The sequence below is a fragment of the Empidonax traillii genome, unplaced genomic scaffold, assembly GCF_003031625.1.
Source record: "Empidonax traillii isolate 1590-97213 ecotype Southwest subspecies unplaced genomic scaffold, ASM303162v1 scaffold542:size423868, whole genome shotgun sequence".
In the NCBI taxonomy this organism is placed as follows: Eukaryota; Metazoa; Chordata; class Aves; order Passeriformes; family Tyrannidae; genus Empidonax; species Empidonax traillii.
The window spans coordinates 147,654-165,336 of record NW_020955735.1 but is presented as its reverse complement, the minus strand read 5'-3'; the positions used below and the strand labels follow the sequence as shown (position 1 = coordinate 165,336).

The window sequence follows — 17,683 nt, the reverse complement described above, 5'->3', positions numbered from 1 at the left end:
TGGTACCATTTATTTCATTTTCCTTCTTGGAGTAGATTGGCCACTGCATCTTTATTCAGTAGATTGGCCACTGCATCTTTATTCAGGTATCAATTATAGATGTAATAGTTTACACATAAAATGCCTCAGCTTTTGTGCCTGAACAAGACCTTAGTAAAATTACTTATTTGAAGAAGGTAGATGTTTAGGTGTTGTTGGGGTTGTTTTTGCTGCTGTAAAGGGTTTTTTTGAAGTGCACTAATATTGCCTGATTTCAGCGCTTCCCATCTCACCTCTGCACCTGCATATGGTTCTACACCAGTAGGCAGTAAACCAGATGGGGACTGAGTACGGCATTTTAATGCATGAGTGTACATTAAGGCCTCCCACCTTCCTGTCCTTCATTACCAGTGAGCTCTCCCCCTTGCCTGGCAGAGCAAACAGCAGGGTTTAGGGCCAGCATAAAAGACTGTTTAACACCATCCTCTCTAGTGCCTTGTCAGAGGGCAGAATTTCTTCCATGTTATGAAGTGCCCCCCTTACTGAAAAGCTGAGAACTGAGACCACATGCAAATCTCGCAGAGGACAGCAGAGAGTGCTATTCAACAAGCAGTTATTTTTTCAGTCTGGTTCTCTCTTTTTCAAGTTTTAAAGCAAAATTGGAGAGGAAACAATGAAAAGGGGGAAAAGAAGTATTTTATTCCTTCTGCTTATAGGAAAACCCCTCTGTACTCTGCAAATTAAGTGGTGTACCAAATACAAGCTGGTGTGGTGTGGGACCAAAAAAAGACATGAAGAGCCTAACACCTCACCGTGAATTTGACAAGTCCATTTCTCCTGCCCAGGTATCTCAGCTGTACATTACTTCAAGTCTAGTAGCTGGGCAGGTGGGGGGTAGTTCCATAACATAGCATGGGGAAGGTGGAAATTACCTGCTATCAATTCCAGAATTCAACACTTTAAAATTCCTCCTCTGTTGTTACCAACTCTACAGGCAGAAGCAGCACCCTCGAGTATTCTTCAGGGTTGAACAAACAAAATAACTATTTCTTTATGACAGCCAGATTAAAGTATGTGGCTTTTCTTCTTAAGAGACAAAAGAAAAATGAAGACATTGGTGGTAAGAACATGATCAGCAGGGATCTTGTGTTATGTGTCATAAGGTATCAAAGGAATTGAAAAATTCTGGCTAGGGCTGGAATAGGAATAAAAGGAGGGAAGCCAGAGAAAGGAAATTATAGTAGCAAACCAGCTGGGAACTAAATCCAAATAAATGAAGATAACACCTAGTCTAGCAAGTACTGAAAGCAAACAGGAAAAGTAAAGAAAGAAAAAGGAAAGAAAACAGCCCTACTTTTCCTATTAGTGCAGTATTTGAAAACTGAGAGTTTTCAGTGAAAATGAAACTTTGAAGAGGACACTTCATAGTTGGATCTATTTTACTGTCCCTGTTGGGATTGAGGCCAACTAGTGAATTGAATATGCATTTTTCTCTTATATGAAATCTTTTCCTCAACTTGCAATTTCCAAAATTTCTAAAATTTCCAAATTGATGCAATTGTTAAAAAAAACCAAAAAATAGAGAGAGACACACTCTAAAAACCCCATGGGTCTGGTTTAAAAAAAACTAATCAACCAACCAAACAAAAAGACCCAGAAAAGAAATGGTTCTAAGAATCAGTTTTGGCAAACAGATATTAAGCCTTTAACACAGTTAGATAGTTAGAGAGGAAAAAGAGGTCCTTAGAAAAGGCATGTTTTATCTTTCTATTTACAAGGAAAGGTTCTCATCTGGTTACTTTCTGCCAATACAACAGTGTTCTTTTAAGTGGACAGGTTTTGCCAAATCTAAGATTACCTGTCCCAGAGAATAAATTGCCAGGAGTTCAAATAGGAGATGACTAAGAAGTTGAACAGATTTCAGAATCAGAAAATCTTGGCTAATTGTCTTCGCCAGCCTTCCATAATTTTAGTTTGCCTAATTGTCAAAAAAAAAAAAAAATCCCTTTAATAATTTCTTCTCCTCTTCTGCGCCAATACATTCTCTGTACATTTCTGCCAGTACTCTGTCTCTCTGTGGTATCAATTTTCATAGAATTATCCACCATCACCCTGTTTGGAGTGGTTTGGAGTGTTATTCGTTTGACTGGAGGTATATTTCTGGTAATGGCATGGACAGACTACTGAACTTGGGATTCCTAGGCTCAGTTCAATGCATTAAGTATGAAGTCAATTGTTCTTTCCATCATGCTTTTTAAAAATACCTACAGCTTTTGTATTCGGGGATCATCTCTCTTCTCACTATAGCTCACTTCTTCTACACCTCGGCTAAAAAGCGCTAACCTTTGGTGGTATGTTCAGTAGGACACGTTTACCTTTAATTTTTTCCCTGCTATCTGGTTCCTGAGATACTTTTCTCAACTTTCTGACCTGCTTTTCCATATCTTGCCAGCCTTGAAAGACCAGCTCCTCTACTGCTGAGGGATGCGGTAGGTTCATATAGCTCTATAATGGATTTCTATCACCTTACATCAGCAGCAAATCCAACCTGTCAAGTCTAAAAATGTGTCCAGGTTCAGTATTCCACTTAGAGTCTCCCCAGAGAGGCGCAATCTGGGAATAGCTTCTCCCAGATTTATTACATGATGCAACAAATAATGGCCAACACTTGAGCAGCTTTTGTGGTTTTCACAATGTAGTGCAGACTTGTAACTTGATGTCTAAAAGACACAGATATATATAGAAGTTTACTGTATTCCCCAGAAATGCTTTGCCAAGTTTTGCACAGGTTATAAATAAGTTTTCAAACTTTATCCCCTTAAATACCTTAAGATATCCTCTGATGACAAACTAGTCATGCAATCTTAAGACAACTAGTGAAAAAGAAAAATATACTGCACAACATACTCTTTTAGATCATAAATTCTCCATAAAACCAACAGGAGACCCATAGAAATGTTATTTGTCTTAACAAAATAGGTATTTTTAAACATATTTTCTCTTGTTCTGATAATGTGTGATTAAAGGCTTTTGAGATTGTCACATTAGTTTGTTCCTTCATAAAGCAGAACTCTTCACAGTATTGTGTCAAGATGTAAGAATCTTTTATTCTCTAGGCCACAGGTTAGAGCAGGGGAAGGAGTCAGCAGCTCAGATTTTGGCAGGTTTCCTTTCCAGAGATTAGAAATTTCTAGTGAAAAAGTACTGTTATGTTTCTGAAAAATCACTGCTAACAGGGATAAACACTTTAAATAATGATTAAATAATGGCAATGTGCTAAGGAAACAGTTGCTCAATCTTATAAAACTAAAAGACAGAGTAACTTTTTTTTGCTTTGCCACTATTCTGTAACAGAATTAACAGCAATGCTTGTGTGGTGGTTAATTAGTGACAGAACCACATTCAGCTCCAAGCCGGTTTCTTGCCTACCAGGCTGGAAGAAGCTGGAAGCATTTACAAAGTGATGTATGGTGACCCATGGGAGGTGTCCACAGGAAAGGACACCTCACAGCCTCACAAAAGGCAGTTTACCTTCCCAGTAATTCCCTGAATCTCCAGGAGATTATTTACATAATCTGTTCGTGCTTTGTGTCTCCCAGAGCTCATCTCAACACCACAGTGTTAGTTATCACTGGTAATGAAATTGCAATATGTTGTCCTAGATCACATGTAAAGTCCCAGATTCTCTGTTACATGAATCTGTCTCATGCAGAGTAGCAAACATAAAAAGACATTCACACAAACTAAACATTTTGTTAGTATAACCTGGTGCAAAGCATTCTGTCACATCAAAAACTGTCAGGGGAGAGTTGTTCCTCCAGGAAAACCTGTATTCTGCACTGTCCTCCTCTGTTAGAAAGAGCAACTAGAAGCCTCAGCTGGCTAGGTATAGGAAAAAACACTTGGTGTCATTTAAGGAGCTCTGGAATATACCAGGTAAAAACAATAGTATGTGGGGATGCATAGCAACTAGGAAAAAAGGGCTGCCTTTTGCACAGTAAGTACAAAAAAAACCCACAACCCACAAACACTTTAAACATCTAGAGCTTAAAATACAAGGCAAAGGTATAATTGAATGAAAAATATATTCTACTGCATATTCTGTATTTTTCAACAGTCAAAATGTTGGTACATTTCAAGATAGATGGTCAACCCTCCCCCCAAAACCATGCTCTGCAAGCCAAGAACTGTTGCAATACATACCTACGTCATTAGGTATCTGTACGCTGTCTATGATATAATAAAAAATTGATTCCTGCACTATGATATTGACATGATCTTAATAAGTAAAAACATAACAGAAAGAGTTCAACTCACGTAAATTTACATAGAAGTAATTTAGTCTAATGAGTTGTGGAGATGAAAGTCTCCTAGCTAACGCAAGCCTTGCACTGTCCACCCAGGCCTCTTCGAGTCAGGGGAACAAGGAAAGAATTATCCAATGATTTTATTTTCAGCAAGTGGTGATAAGGGTGGTGCTACCACCTGAGCCTGTACCACTATCACTTGCACAATCTCAGCCTACCATCCTTCTTCTTTTGTGAAGTTATTCACTTGCACCTTTAGGGTTTGTTTGCATTTAACTATAAAGGTGGATATTTCAGTCAAAAGACCTTCTTAAAAATCTTAAAATACAGTTTCAAACTTCAGTAATTTTAAAAGGGCACTTCAACAAGTATTTAATCAACCCACATCAAACTTTCCTAACTGTACATGATGCTTACATGTTATGACAAAGATTTTGCTTCTAAGGCAGGTAATCAGAGTAGTGAACATTTTCCCTGTATATCAGAGGAACTATGATCCTTGGAACTGTTAAGAAGATTCTCTTTCTTTATACCTTTACATTTGGTGGCCATGCCTGTTTAAAATCCTCACAGTATATATACAATCTAACTATGCAGTTTTCCTCAGTTTTCTTCAGTTTAGAGTTCCCATTACATACTGAAATTCTGCTTTACCCAACTTTGTGAGCATATTTTAAAAACATATTTCACTTACTTCTTATCAGTTTTATTTAGACCCAGGGCGATATGCAGAGCAGCCAAGGCAAAGCCAGTGGCCTCAGTCATTTCCAGCCCTACTCAACACAGCCAAGGGGCAAAGAGCAGCAGAACCTCATGCACCATCAGCGCTGAAGTCATAAGGGTTGGAAAAGCAGGACACAGAGCAAACAAGTGTTGCTGGAGTTAGTGGCTCACTCAGCAGAGTTGTCGGGGAAAAGCTTCTTGTTCTCCACGTATTTTTACAGGTGTGGTATGGGTAGCCTTGAAAGTTTTTATGGGTCGTCTTGAAGGCTGTTAGATTTAGCGTGGGTATTGGAAGCAGGAAATCTTATTCTCCTCTGTCTTCTGCAGTTACATAAATCAGGGCAAAGTAGACTTCAGAACAATTATGTCAATCACAGCATTTAAAAATTTTGCACCTTTGAATGTTGGCACTTAGACACTATGCAGAACAGAAATGTCTTCCATGAGCATTACCTCATACCGGTAGTACTCATTTCTTACTGAGCAGTATGAGTAGGAGAAACAAACACAAATTTAGAAGACAAACACATTTACACCTGTAAAAAATTTGTAGTGTAACTATCCCTTTTGAAAATGTTTTCAACATCAAAGCCCGAGGATGCAATGCAAACCAAGTGGGTAATAGGAGGAGCCATGTCTGATTATGTGGAATTGTTCAAGTGGTGATGTGTGATTCTTGTTCAGTATTTTGGAAGAACTTGAACTCAATCTTAGCATGTCTTCTTTTGAGCAGGATGCAATTAGTCATCCTAAAATGTCCATCTTTCAGAAGTAGACTATAAGTCACATTTTAGTCATAAATTTTCTTAAGTTTGCCTGATATCTTAGTTTTCCTGGCAGCTACAGTCATCACAAAAATAAAAATTCAGTTTAGAAAATAGTCTACTTTGCTAGTTTCGATGTAAAAACATAAATTGCATTCATACCTTTTTCCTACGTGAGTACACTAAGCACCAGGCTTTAGGTTTTGGTATACAGGCCAACTGCACCTTCACCACAAGCACCTTGCAGGGGCTTAAGTAGGGAAGTTTCATGGCTGCCCTCACCCCTTTGTTCACCCTGTGCCAGGCTCAGTGCAACTGCAGGACACTGGTGGGGAAATGGCAAATGCTCCTGGTGATACCTACGACCTAGGAAAACCTCTGTGGGGATGTAGGAAGAAGGACAGAAGAGCTCTTCTGTGTCACATCTGTAATTTTCTTCTCCCAGCTTTCCCCTCTGTTAAAAGGTTCAGGATAAATTTGCTCTCTCTCTTTCCCTCTCTCATGCAAGGCAGGGATATACCAACAATCAGAAATAAGACACAGAGAGCAGAAGAAATGAAAATTCTAAAACATTCCACTAGTAATAATCGGTCTAAAAACATATACCTTCTGCATGATGGTAGAAAAGGGGAGAATGAGGCCAGTGTTTCTGCTAGGTTTTATTTATTAAATCTGTGTCCCTTCAGCATCTGGAATAATATGGCCACACAGGCCTCTTTTATACCAGCCAGTCCTGTTACCAAGCCAGACTTCCCCAGTGAAAGGGATTAAGCCCAGTGCAGTTGCACTCCCACAAGCTGCAGCTCTGCCTCTCACCCTTATCCTTGGTCCACACTTGCATCCAAGCTAGATGACACAGCCACGGATGGGCTGATACGAGGTTGTATGAGGGGTCTTGCGGGTGGGGCATGGGATCAGACAACGACACCTTCCTCTACAGGGGCAAATTTAAGAGCTACATTTACTCCAATGCTCCCTTCTCAGATGTGCTGTGTCCTGTTTTTATAACACACGGCCAAAATTGCTAATGGTTGCTGATTTAAATAACAGGAATATTTGAGGACAACCATATATTTGTTGAATGGAAGCTCCATAATGAACAAATAATAAACCTAAAAGAGATTAAATAGTATAAACAATATGACTCTAGACAGTTGGCAGGTGACAGGCAGCAGGACCATTGTGTGGGGAATCTGATTTAAGCAGATCGGGATTTTTGGCACCTATTCTGGAATGCAACACCTTATCCCATTAAAATATTTATATATTTAGCTTCTCACTTCTCATTTCTTCTCACAGAAATGATGTAATCATTAAAATACAATATCATGCTTAGTCATTTTGAGCTCATCATCCCTTAAGTAATAGATTTTACACATCTTCTCCTCTATTATGGTTTGCTTGATAATAGTATTTTCTATATATACTTGTAACTGTAACTCTTATGAGAGCTTTGGGTAGTAATGCAAAACAAGAACATATGCTTTACCAGAGCACAATAATGAATGAAAACCACAGAAATCTGTGTCTGAGAGTTATTCGTGTACAGTATGACTAGGTACCTCCTTGATGCATACATTTTTTCTTCAGTGACATTTCTTACTTTTACCCTTGTTTGAATTTTCAGCAATGTCAGATTATTCTTTTTATTAAGTCTTCTTATTTTAAGTTTTTTAATAATGTAATGTGTTTACATGTTTGGATCCTTCTATTTGGAAGCATCCCAGAACTGTATCAACAGTCTCTCTTTTCATTTGCCTGTGAAGCAAAATTTTCCTTTCCATTCCTCCACAAGTCATAAAACAGTTGTGCATTAAACAAAAATATTTAATGTATATGACAGGCCTTCCTGATATACTGCCAGCTATCTCTCACAGACATCCTTTTTGATCCGGTTTTGCTTTACATCAACTCACGGCACACTGGATGGCAACAACAAGCACCCATCTGTTCACATGTTCTTAGGATGGGTGCCCATAGAAAGGAAATCCCTGTAGATAAGAAACCGCGTCAAATCAGAGAACTGCCAGAATGGAAAATAGCCTTAGATCCGTTTTATCTTTGTTGCAAACCAAGTCAGCCTAGGAAGGATGCCAGTAGCAGCAAATGAGACATCACACTGCATGTGAAAGGGCTCTTTTCTCATTTCATTCCCTGATATTTTTCCCCTTGCTCCCTAATAAAAAGCTGTTCGAACATGTCCACTTTAGGGATGGGTCTAAGCATAAGAGAGGCCAAGGTTCCCTCTGACTGCTTTTACAATAAGAGGCATCCTAGACTCCATGACATCTTAACAGGAGGATGCCCATAGCTTTTTACATTCAGAACAGATCTGTACAAATAATCATTCAGGGGACTTTTCTGCCCATAACTTGCCATGAATGTGTTTGTGTTCCCAAATAAAACTGGTTGAAAAACAAAAACCAAAGCAGAAGAACATAGTTCTGGCAGGACAAAGACACCTCAATAGTTAAATTTCTTTATTGAATCTTCAGGGGTTTACCTCCAAAAAAATCCATATGGTCTTTGGCATACACCTTTTCCTTACCTTATCTAGGACCAAAGGGAAGAACAGTAGAATGTATCACTGTCCAGAAATACTAAGAGCAAGCAGCTGCCCAACAATGGTGAAGAAATTTCCCAGGATTTGGTGGGACTTCTTCCTGTCCTAAATGCAGATACATCATTAGGAGGATTTAGTAGGCCCTGTGAACCTCTACCTTCATGGCTCATTTTAAACTCCCTTTATACATAAGTTCTATAACAAGATTGTTAGAATTTTAATCTATACTTGATTAATTCTCTCTATACTTCAGGTATTAACTGTTTCAGTGCCTCTTTCCTGTGTCATATGCATTGTCATTTTGGCTACCCGCAGTGGAGCCTTACCAGCTCTGTGATGTTGTCCTTTTCACTTCTCAAATGCAGAGAAGACAGTTCTCAAAACCTCTCATTTTTCTTCTCATGTGATATTTCTTTGTGTCAGAACAGCCTAACAGCCTCATTAAGAGGGGTAAACGCACTGAACAAAAAAACGCAGGAAAACAGTTTATCTCAGCTCAGTCAGGTTCTTGATCTGCTCTGGACTCACCACACTACACAAAAGTGCTCAGTGACATAAAATGTACATAACAAAGTCTGTATGTTACTAAGTCTGCAGAGGTTAGTCGTACTGCAGCTGTTGCAATGATCAGGGAAGCACTCTCAACATCCAAATGAAGTTATTTTTATAGCCACACTCCAGTAAAATTTATGCAACACTGAAAAAAAATTATATCTTAGTAGAACTGTAGTGTGCCTACCTAAAAAATGAAGGGTTTTTTTTTAAATGTTCAGTGTCCTTTTCTACTGTGTTACCTAATTTCATTGGTTAGAAATAAATTGGGTCTCTTTTGGGAATCTTCCCCGCCCACCACCATTTGAGGCAAAAAGTTGCCAATTTCCAAATATATAAACAAACGTGTATAAAAAATTATACATATGAAAGAGAAAAACAATCTCTTAATCAGCAGTTTGGCCTATTGTGATGCTCAGCATGTGCTAACAATACCTCCTGGCAGGCTCGTACTCTGATTCCCTGTGCATGCCAGAGTCTGACTCTGAGATAGATAATTGCTACTGCTGTCCAGATCAAATCTAGAAAAGGAGTACCTGCTTCTTGCTGAAGATTTACTCACTGGACAAGTATCTTAAGACAGAATAAAAACACTGAATTACATGGGATCAGGAAAAAGAAATGCCAAACAAACCAAAGGATTCGTACAGGATTCACTAAGGGGAGATTTGGGGTTCTGCCTGTGTTTTTAGCCCTTTCACATCCATAGCTCCCACTTCTCTCAGGAGGTGAGATGGTTTGCAGTGTGTTGCTCCCAGAAATGTCCTCTTTGAATGAATCCCCTCTGAAGCTTTACAGCACATGTCAGTCAGACAAACATATGTTTGCAAAACCTGTCCATACAGCAGTAATTTCATTAACTGCAGGTGTAAGAAAATAATACAGCACACATCAGGTTGAATGTGATTAACTAGGTTGCATTTAGTTTATTAATTTCACCCATATACATAGATGACTTTGAAAGCACCGTGTGAAATAGTCAAGATAAAGTATAAGAAAATGGTACAGGAAAAGATTTCTATATGCAATGTGTCAGTGTACCTACTGTGTTTCATACACACTTTACATTGAAAACCAAAAAACCCACAGTTTCCAGAGGATGTACACATTTTATTTTGAACTGGCAAATTTCATTTATTAATATGTAAAAAAATAAATCTACAACAGCAACAGTGCAAATAACAGAACTTGCATGGCATACAGAACACAAATGGATAAAAATTATTATACAAAGAACCCAATGTTTTCTATGCTTCTGGCTGTGATGTGTACCACAAACAACAGGGTGAGGAATAAACTGCAACTTAAACAGGAAGATGAGCTGCATATTACTGGCTCTGTCTTGTATGGTCTCTCTATTTCAGGAGGTAAAGCTGTCATGCCTTGGATCTGCAATTAAAATAACAAAATATGATCAGGGTTTTGTCATATAAGGTTAAAAAACTATATTTTGCTCTCGTGCTAGCTGGAGCTTGCATGAGAATCAATTGTTAGTTTTATACTGGGGTTATGACTCTTACTGTGGAGACATCAAGCTCAGTAAAAATACTGATATAATATATTACATGTCAAATGATCAGACTGTGCACATCCTGTGTTTTGAACTGAAGAGCAGCTGTACACACTGGCATCCTCTTCAGTAAAACAAGGTTAGGCCATGGTCGATTGATTTGAGTGACCTTCTCTTGCTTTGTAGGATTGTTTGGTTGGTTTGGTTGTTGTTTTGATCCTTCTGGCAGAAAAAACTGGAAGTTTACAGTGGCACGGTGCTATAGGGATATAGGATGGTATCTGAATACATTCATTTCTATGTACAAGGCTTACACTTCCATGTACAAAGCAGCTAACTGTGTACACAGTACTTCACAGAGTCACAGACTGACTGAGGTTGGATGGGATCTCTGGAGGTCTGGAGGACCTGGGGGATCTCTGGTCCTATGTCCCTGCTCAAGCAAGGTCCCATACAGCAGCACTGTGTTTCTATATACTGAGCATTTTCCACTTTTCACTTAGAACTCAGTGCAATTTTTATTGGGTTGGACATAACTGCATGTTTGTTATGGTTTTGACATGAAATTAGAGACATCTGTGTATGCAGCTTGGTTTGCTTTTCCTAAATGTACTCCCTACATGTTAAAGAAAATAATCTCTGCAAAAGGCAAGCTCCTGGGCACAAACACTTTTGAAAGGCTGAGTGTCCACCTGTACAGCATGTGCTGGCTCTGGATTTTTTTCCATGTTTCAGTTGTTCTGCACCACAGGAAAAAAACCCAAACACCTAAATATTGACTTAATCTTAGCAAACACAACACAAAACTAAAACTGAACAAGAGAGTATTACTATAGAAGAATGAAGGTATTTTCAACTCAGTTCCTCTGCTTCAAGTTTTTTCAGTCTTGTAACAACTCAGAGACTGTTTGGCCATTTGTGTTTAACTGGTTCTTGATTTTGATGTGAATGGTCATTTTAGTACAATATCACTAATAAGTCAAGGGAAAGGAAGGAGTCCTAATCTTAGCTTTGATGAATATGCCCTATTCATTTGAAATAGGAAACTATGATTAAAAGGAAGAACTAAGAATACCCAGTTTCAGTGAGCTCATTCTTTGACTATGTTTTTAAGTTATAAGTGTTGTTCTTTCATCCTGTAAGATAAAGATGAGCAGCATTTTCCAGAAAGTATGCCATTGAAAAAAAAAAAAAGCATCTTATTCTCGCTTGATAAAATTTCTGTCATCATCTTAACTTGTCCTCTGAAAAATAAGCAGTGAAAGAGCAGATATGCAACTGCTACTGGCCACAGTTGTAAAAATCAGGAAGTTTACCCAAGACTGGTGAATAATCACATGTACTGTCAATAACTACTTTTCACAGGAGATCTAGAACAGGACAAACACAAGAAAAAAACAAAACCTCTCTTATTACTTATAGCACAGTATTTCTTGGACTTCCCATGGGCAAAACAGTCTGATAGATGCTGGGAAAACCTGAGAACACCACTGAAGAAGGGGTAATTTCTTCACCACCTGAAAGGAGTGTGTGACATGTTATGAGGCAGCATAGGCTATTTTCCAGCGTGAGGAGAATGAAGTAAATGTCCTTTCCTAGGAATTATTTCCTTAGCAGTATCTCCTATCCACTCTGGTATACTGGACTGAAATCACCAAAACAAATAAGCCAGTACAATCAGACCATCTCCCCTTCGGAGCAGAAAATCTCAAAAAAATAAAAGAGCCTTGAACTTGGGAGTCTGTAAAGGAGTTCAAACAAAAATACATATTTTTCATCATTCCTTTCTGGGATGATACTAAATGCACTAGCCATTCTTTATAAACACACATCAACACTAATGATGACAGCTTTTCCCAGCAGTCCTGGAAAAATACCAGTAGATGTTTAGAATAAATAATAACTTACTGGGCAATTATTTTTATCTTAAAGGCTTTTTTCATCAAGAGAATAGGGAAGGGAAACCTATGGAAGATAAAATCTTACAAAGGTGCACAGAGGAAACAGACAATCCAAATGTACTTTCTTTGCCCCAATACTATAGACCATTCTATGACTCAAAACAAACAGAAAAGCAAGAGATATTGTAAGAATACTCATATAACTCTAGGTTGTTTAGATGCCTGAGTTAAGAAGGTAAATTCTTTAGACTTCTTTATGCAGTCAATAAGCTTATCCCTAGAAGATGACTCAGAGAGGAAACCTGATTTAGGAATTTTGAATCATCCATCTTGAGACCCTAACACAAGTCCCTGACCACGAAGGCAGCCAAGGAAAAACAGCTTCCTGACTCAGTCACGTAGTCTGGACACATGTGGTTACTCTCTGACCAGTCCCAACCACACTGAAAGACTCCATTCTTCTATAACTAATCCCAAGTGCTGATCAAAACTCCAACTTTTCTTTTTAAATGCTTCTAGGACTCAAGTTAGGTGAAAGCATTGACAAAACTTTCTCATCATTTGTTATTATATGTAAATGTAATATAGCCATGTAAACATTCTGAAGACATAAAACCAGATATTTATTCATATACAATGGAAAAGAGTAAATCACATTTGTTTCATGAGATTGTTGCCTCCTTTTCAAAACACAGACTTACCGACCATTCTGCATTATCTGTTTTTGAACACCTCACGTTCACAGGTAGTTTAAGCACAAGTTTATTATAGGACAGACCCTCTGATCTGGACCATTTGAATTTGTTCATTGCATCCATAAAAGATAGGTTTTTATATTGCTTAGGACTCTTGATAATGAAAGGCCAAGTCCTAAAAAAAAATAAAAATTGCAATTAGATTTAAAAAACCCCAAAACATAATTGCTATCAAGTTGGAACTGAGGAGGAAAAACTTTTGGAGAATCTACTCAGAAAAATAAATGTACTACTACTATGTATATTATGCATAGCTCACATTCACAGCTAAGTTCTATTCTACTGAAAAGTAAAGCAGTTTATTTTAACAGACTTAGGATGCTTTAGGACTTGCTGCCAGATGTTTTTAGAAACGAAGGACTTCAAGAGTTACATTGCTGTTCTCTGATCTACAAACTGAATACATAGGCAGTACAAAACAGATCTTCTGCTGTAACTTCTCAAAAAAACAGAACCAAAAATAAAGCCACACCCTCTCTGAGGCTTGGCAGGCCAGGCTGCCAAGAAACTTTGCCATTAGAAAGCTGCTTCCAGATGCTTCTGCCAAGCTCTGGTCATAACTCAGATAATAGGTCAAAACTGAGCCTAGCACAGGAGTTGCTCTGACATGCATTGTGGGCAGCAGAGAATAACTGGTTGTGTGGACACTGCCTTTTGACATGTTCCTACATGCTGGTTGCAAAGGGACTTTCGGCCAGAGGTATTATAAAGAGACTTGCTGCACTGTTCTATTGCCCACGTGTGGGAATCCTCCCCATGAACAAATGGGGACAATCTCACTCCCCACCAGCCAAACACATGGAAAGGGAAGGAATGAGATTTCTTGTCTTTCATTTAGTAAAGAAAATTAGAAAATAGTAACAAAGGAAAAGTAGAAAAAAATCCAAAACAAAACTAAAGAAAACCTTTTCCTTGTTTGACTTTACTGGGATGAATGAAAACAACATGGTGGACAGGTCAAGTTTGTAAAAAACACAAAGTCCAATACAGCCAATGGAAGAACAAAAGTATTCAAAACTTTATCTAAGTAACCTAATTAATATTTTGGTTGGAGCACGAGTTATCTTTTCAAAGCACTTTAGATAACCCTCTGTCTTATTTTGCAGTAGGCTGTCTCTCGCTTGTTTTGGGTAAATTGCCTATGCCAGAGTTCTACTCCATCTAGGCATAGATCACACAATTTTAATCAAGTACCTATTTGACACTACTGTGGCCCAGTTAATTTCATCTGAGCTCCTCATGATTTAAACCATTGCCTGTGACACCAGACTGAAGAAAAATGTTTTAAAGTGAGCTGTAGTGTCTTGCTCCTGCTTCCAGTTTGTCTTCATGTGTAAGTCAAGAGAGACTTTAAAGGAGTCAGTGAAGCAATTCTAGTGTTAGACTGACACAAGAGAGATGAGTATCAGGTCACATATCCTCAGGCTGACAGAGCTTAATGAAACAAGAATTGTGGATTAGGTCATAAATACTAGAGGCATTAATAATCTCCTCTTCTAATTACTATTCCATTTGCGGCAGACAGTCTGCATACTTAGTCTATTCAGAACATCCTTATTTCCCCAGGCCAAATGTGCATTTTTTTCCTTAAGTACAGTTATCATGAATGAACACTCAAGAGAGCATACATTTGTTAGAATATTTTCTTTCTAAGCTCAGAAAGACTCTTTTAGCTAGGACCAATTTAGAAACTCTGTTCTCCCTCTATTAAAAGAGGTTGTAAATGGAAATAGTGTGAAAAATTAAGTAGACATTGATTGCACTGTGAGTTCCTTCAAACTCTTCTTTCTTGAATATAAATTACAGAACTAAGACCACCAAGCCTGTATATCAAATTATTTTGCAGTAATAGTTTTATATAGTTAAGATAAACTGTGTAAGGAAAGACAACTTTTAAAATGTAAATGTGATGACACACTACTAGTCTATCCATTTGACTTTAAAGTCTTGCTATTACCTTCATTTAGCGCAACTAACAATACAAATGTAATTCACCTTTCACCGCTAATAATGCATTCTACTTTTTAAAGTTTAAATTTTTTTCTTCATTTCTTTCATTTGGGAACTTTCCTCTTTTGATTATTCTCACTGTTTACAATCACTTCCACTCTTGATCTGCTGTTGAGATGCTTTAAGTTTAAGCACTATGAAGGACACTTAAAACTGAAATAAACTCTTTATTGACTTTTATGTATTCAAACAGATTTAACCTGTCTGTACTGGACTTCCTCCCATCTCCTAACAAAATTTAAGTTTTATGTTAGATTCTGGAAATCATTCCTAATGAGTGATATTGTTGCATTGGTCATCCCACTGACATTAAAGATCAGAAAAGGCAGATCCAGCTACAGACTGAGAAGCGTTTTGTTCTCAATAACTGTCATGAAGAAGGAGATTTCTATGAATTTACTGGAGAAACTCCAACACTCTATTTAAAATTCACCTCACTGTTGTGTACTCCAGTAGTCAGCTGCCAGCTGAATTGCATGGACCTTCATGGTGGTTATTGTGGAACCTGAGTTGCCTAAAAGGTAACAGCCCTCAAACCCCACCATTCACAGAAGGGCTATTTAACATCTGTGGAGCACTGAAGTAGACATATCTAACAACAAAAATAATATTATCCCTTCTGAGAGCTATGGGTTTTTCTTTCTGACATGGATTTACTACTCAAAAATGTGCAGTGTTCTGTTTCCCTGAAAAGTAGGAGTTCAAGACTCAGGAGACTTGTCTTTGCACAAGATTGCAAGCCCCTGTAGCCAACAGGTCACCCAAAAAGCTCTTTTCTTCTTTTGGGGTAAAATTCTAGCACTGGTTTCATGGTTTTCTCTCTACTCACCTTACACATAAACCTCTGATTCTTCCAAAGCCTTCTTTCACTGGCCTCTATCATGGTCCTTATCTACCATTTATTTTTTACTATAAATAATGTAATATTCTCTCAATCCCTCCCTTTCTAGCTTACAAATTCTTCCCTTGTGTGCACTTTTTTCAGCAGAATTGCTGACAACAAATTTACTCAGGGTAATTCAATACTTATGCTCAGAAACTCCTTTTTCAAAATCCTTTCTCTACATATGAAATGTTGGTATGTTTCAATAAACTGATAGATTTAAAACATTGATACGTAGTCTATAACTATATATGGTTGGGGTGGAAAAAAAAACCCTGACATGAACAATATTATTTTTTTAAAAGGAGAAACTGCTTTCCTATCAAAACAAACAAACAAAAAGGCAAAATAATTTGGCAGAAGAAATACTTATCGGCACAGTATATTCATAAACATTTTACCTACCTGACTGGTCTATAGATTTCCTTAACACCAATGAACTGGAGCTGTTCCATTATATCTGGAATACTTGCACATCGGGTGAGGTTGATTCTTGGGTAATAGAGTAGATATGACAGGCACATTTCATTCCTGGTGCTCAGACCACCCTGAAAATGGGATTTTCCTTTTAATCAGGGTAGTATTGGAATCCCACAGATGAAATCACTGATTAGCATTTATATGCTAATTAAATGTGTATCAGGAGGCTAATTCAGCAAGTTTATCTTGTACGCTAGGTTATCAAGAAGTAACAAGAAGTTATTACATAACTAATTACAAAATACTTAGCAAGCTCAAGCAATAGCTTCTAAGATAAAAAGACATCAGAAGGAACAGCTATGAATAAAATAAGACTCGTATTATGTTGAAGAGTACTATCTGAGAAGTTCAGGTTTGCTTCCAGTTGTCTCCAAGGTACTTATACCAACCATATCTCAGAAAAGGGCTTCAAAGTGGAACAGAGGTAGAAAAAAACCTGGCAGGATAATTGACCTGTTTAATAAGAAATTAAGTGAGCATTGCCTAGCAAAATGGAGATTGGAATGGAATATGTATCTCTTTGGACTCTGCTTTTAAGTACTTATGAAGATAAAGAGTAAGAAAGAAAACAATTATTTATGCTAACAGACAATGTTGACTCGAAAAAATGAGCACTAATTATAAAAGAACTAATTAGAGTAACATTTCTAGCTAGCAGAAGAAACAGAATCCTAAACAGTCACCCATTGAGTACCATGGGGCTAACAACTAATTTAAAATTCATCTTGGTAAATATGGACAAGATTATGAGCTATATATTCCTAAATCCTGTGTGGGTATAGTTCCACAAATTTCATGGAGCCACAGGAATGGGAATGGAGAAGACAAAACACATGAATCAGGGGCCAAGAGCTAGTGTGTTCACCACACAAAAAAAACAGGACAAAACCTCAAACCCCTCCATTCTTGCTATTTTATTTTCTTAATATAACTATTGCGTGTGTCTACATGCAAGCCATGACTCAGGGAGTAGTATCCCTGTGCTCACTGGATGCCAGGAACAGTTCTTTCCTGCAGAATAGAAACCCCTCAGGTCTCACCTCCCAGAGGTTTGGAACCAGTCCCTCTCTAGGAAGCCAGATCAGACCTAGGAGAAGGCAGCTATATACCTCCCATAGGCATAGTGGGTCTGGCATCACTCTACATTTTAGTAGCCAACTGGTACAGTCCAGCTCATGTGCCAACAACCAAATTTATTTCACCTCCAAAACCGAGTGGCTGCATCACAATGGCCAGTGCCAACCTCCAAAGCCGCA

General features: G+C 38.0%; 1 protein-coding gene across 3 annotated transcripts in view; it reads right to left on the bottom strand.

Moving 5' to 3' along the window:
• Positions 1-259: 259 nt before the first annotated feature.
• Positions 260-17,683, bottom strand: part of MOXD1 (monooxygenase DBH like 1) — a 59,174-nt gene continuing 41,750 nt past the window's right edge. For 2 of the 3 annotated variants that reach the window (XM_027897457.1, XM_027897456.1), the window contains exons 10-12: positions 16,353-16,495; positions 13,001-13,169; positions 9,808-10,277 (exon numbers count right to left, since the gene is read on the bottom strand). In XM_027897457.1, the coding sequence (XP_027753258.1) occupies positions 10,113-10,277; positions 13,001-13,169; positions 16,353-16,495 (477 nt within the window). In that variant the 3' untranslated portion in view covers positions 9,808-10,112. Of the gene's footprint in view, positions 273-9,807; positions 10,278-13,000; positions 13,170-16,352; positions 16,496-17,683 lie in introns of those variants that run through there. The other variant, XR_003572754.1, reaches the window with a different exon arrangement.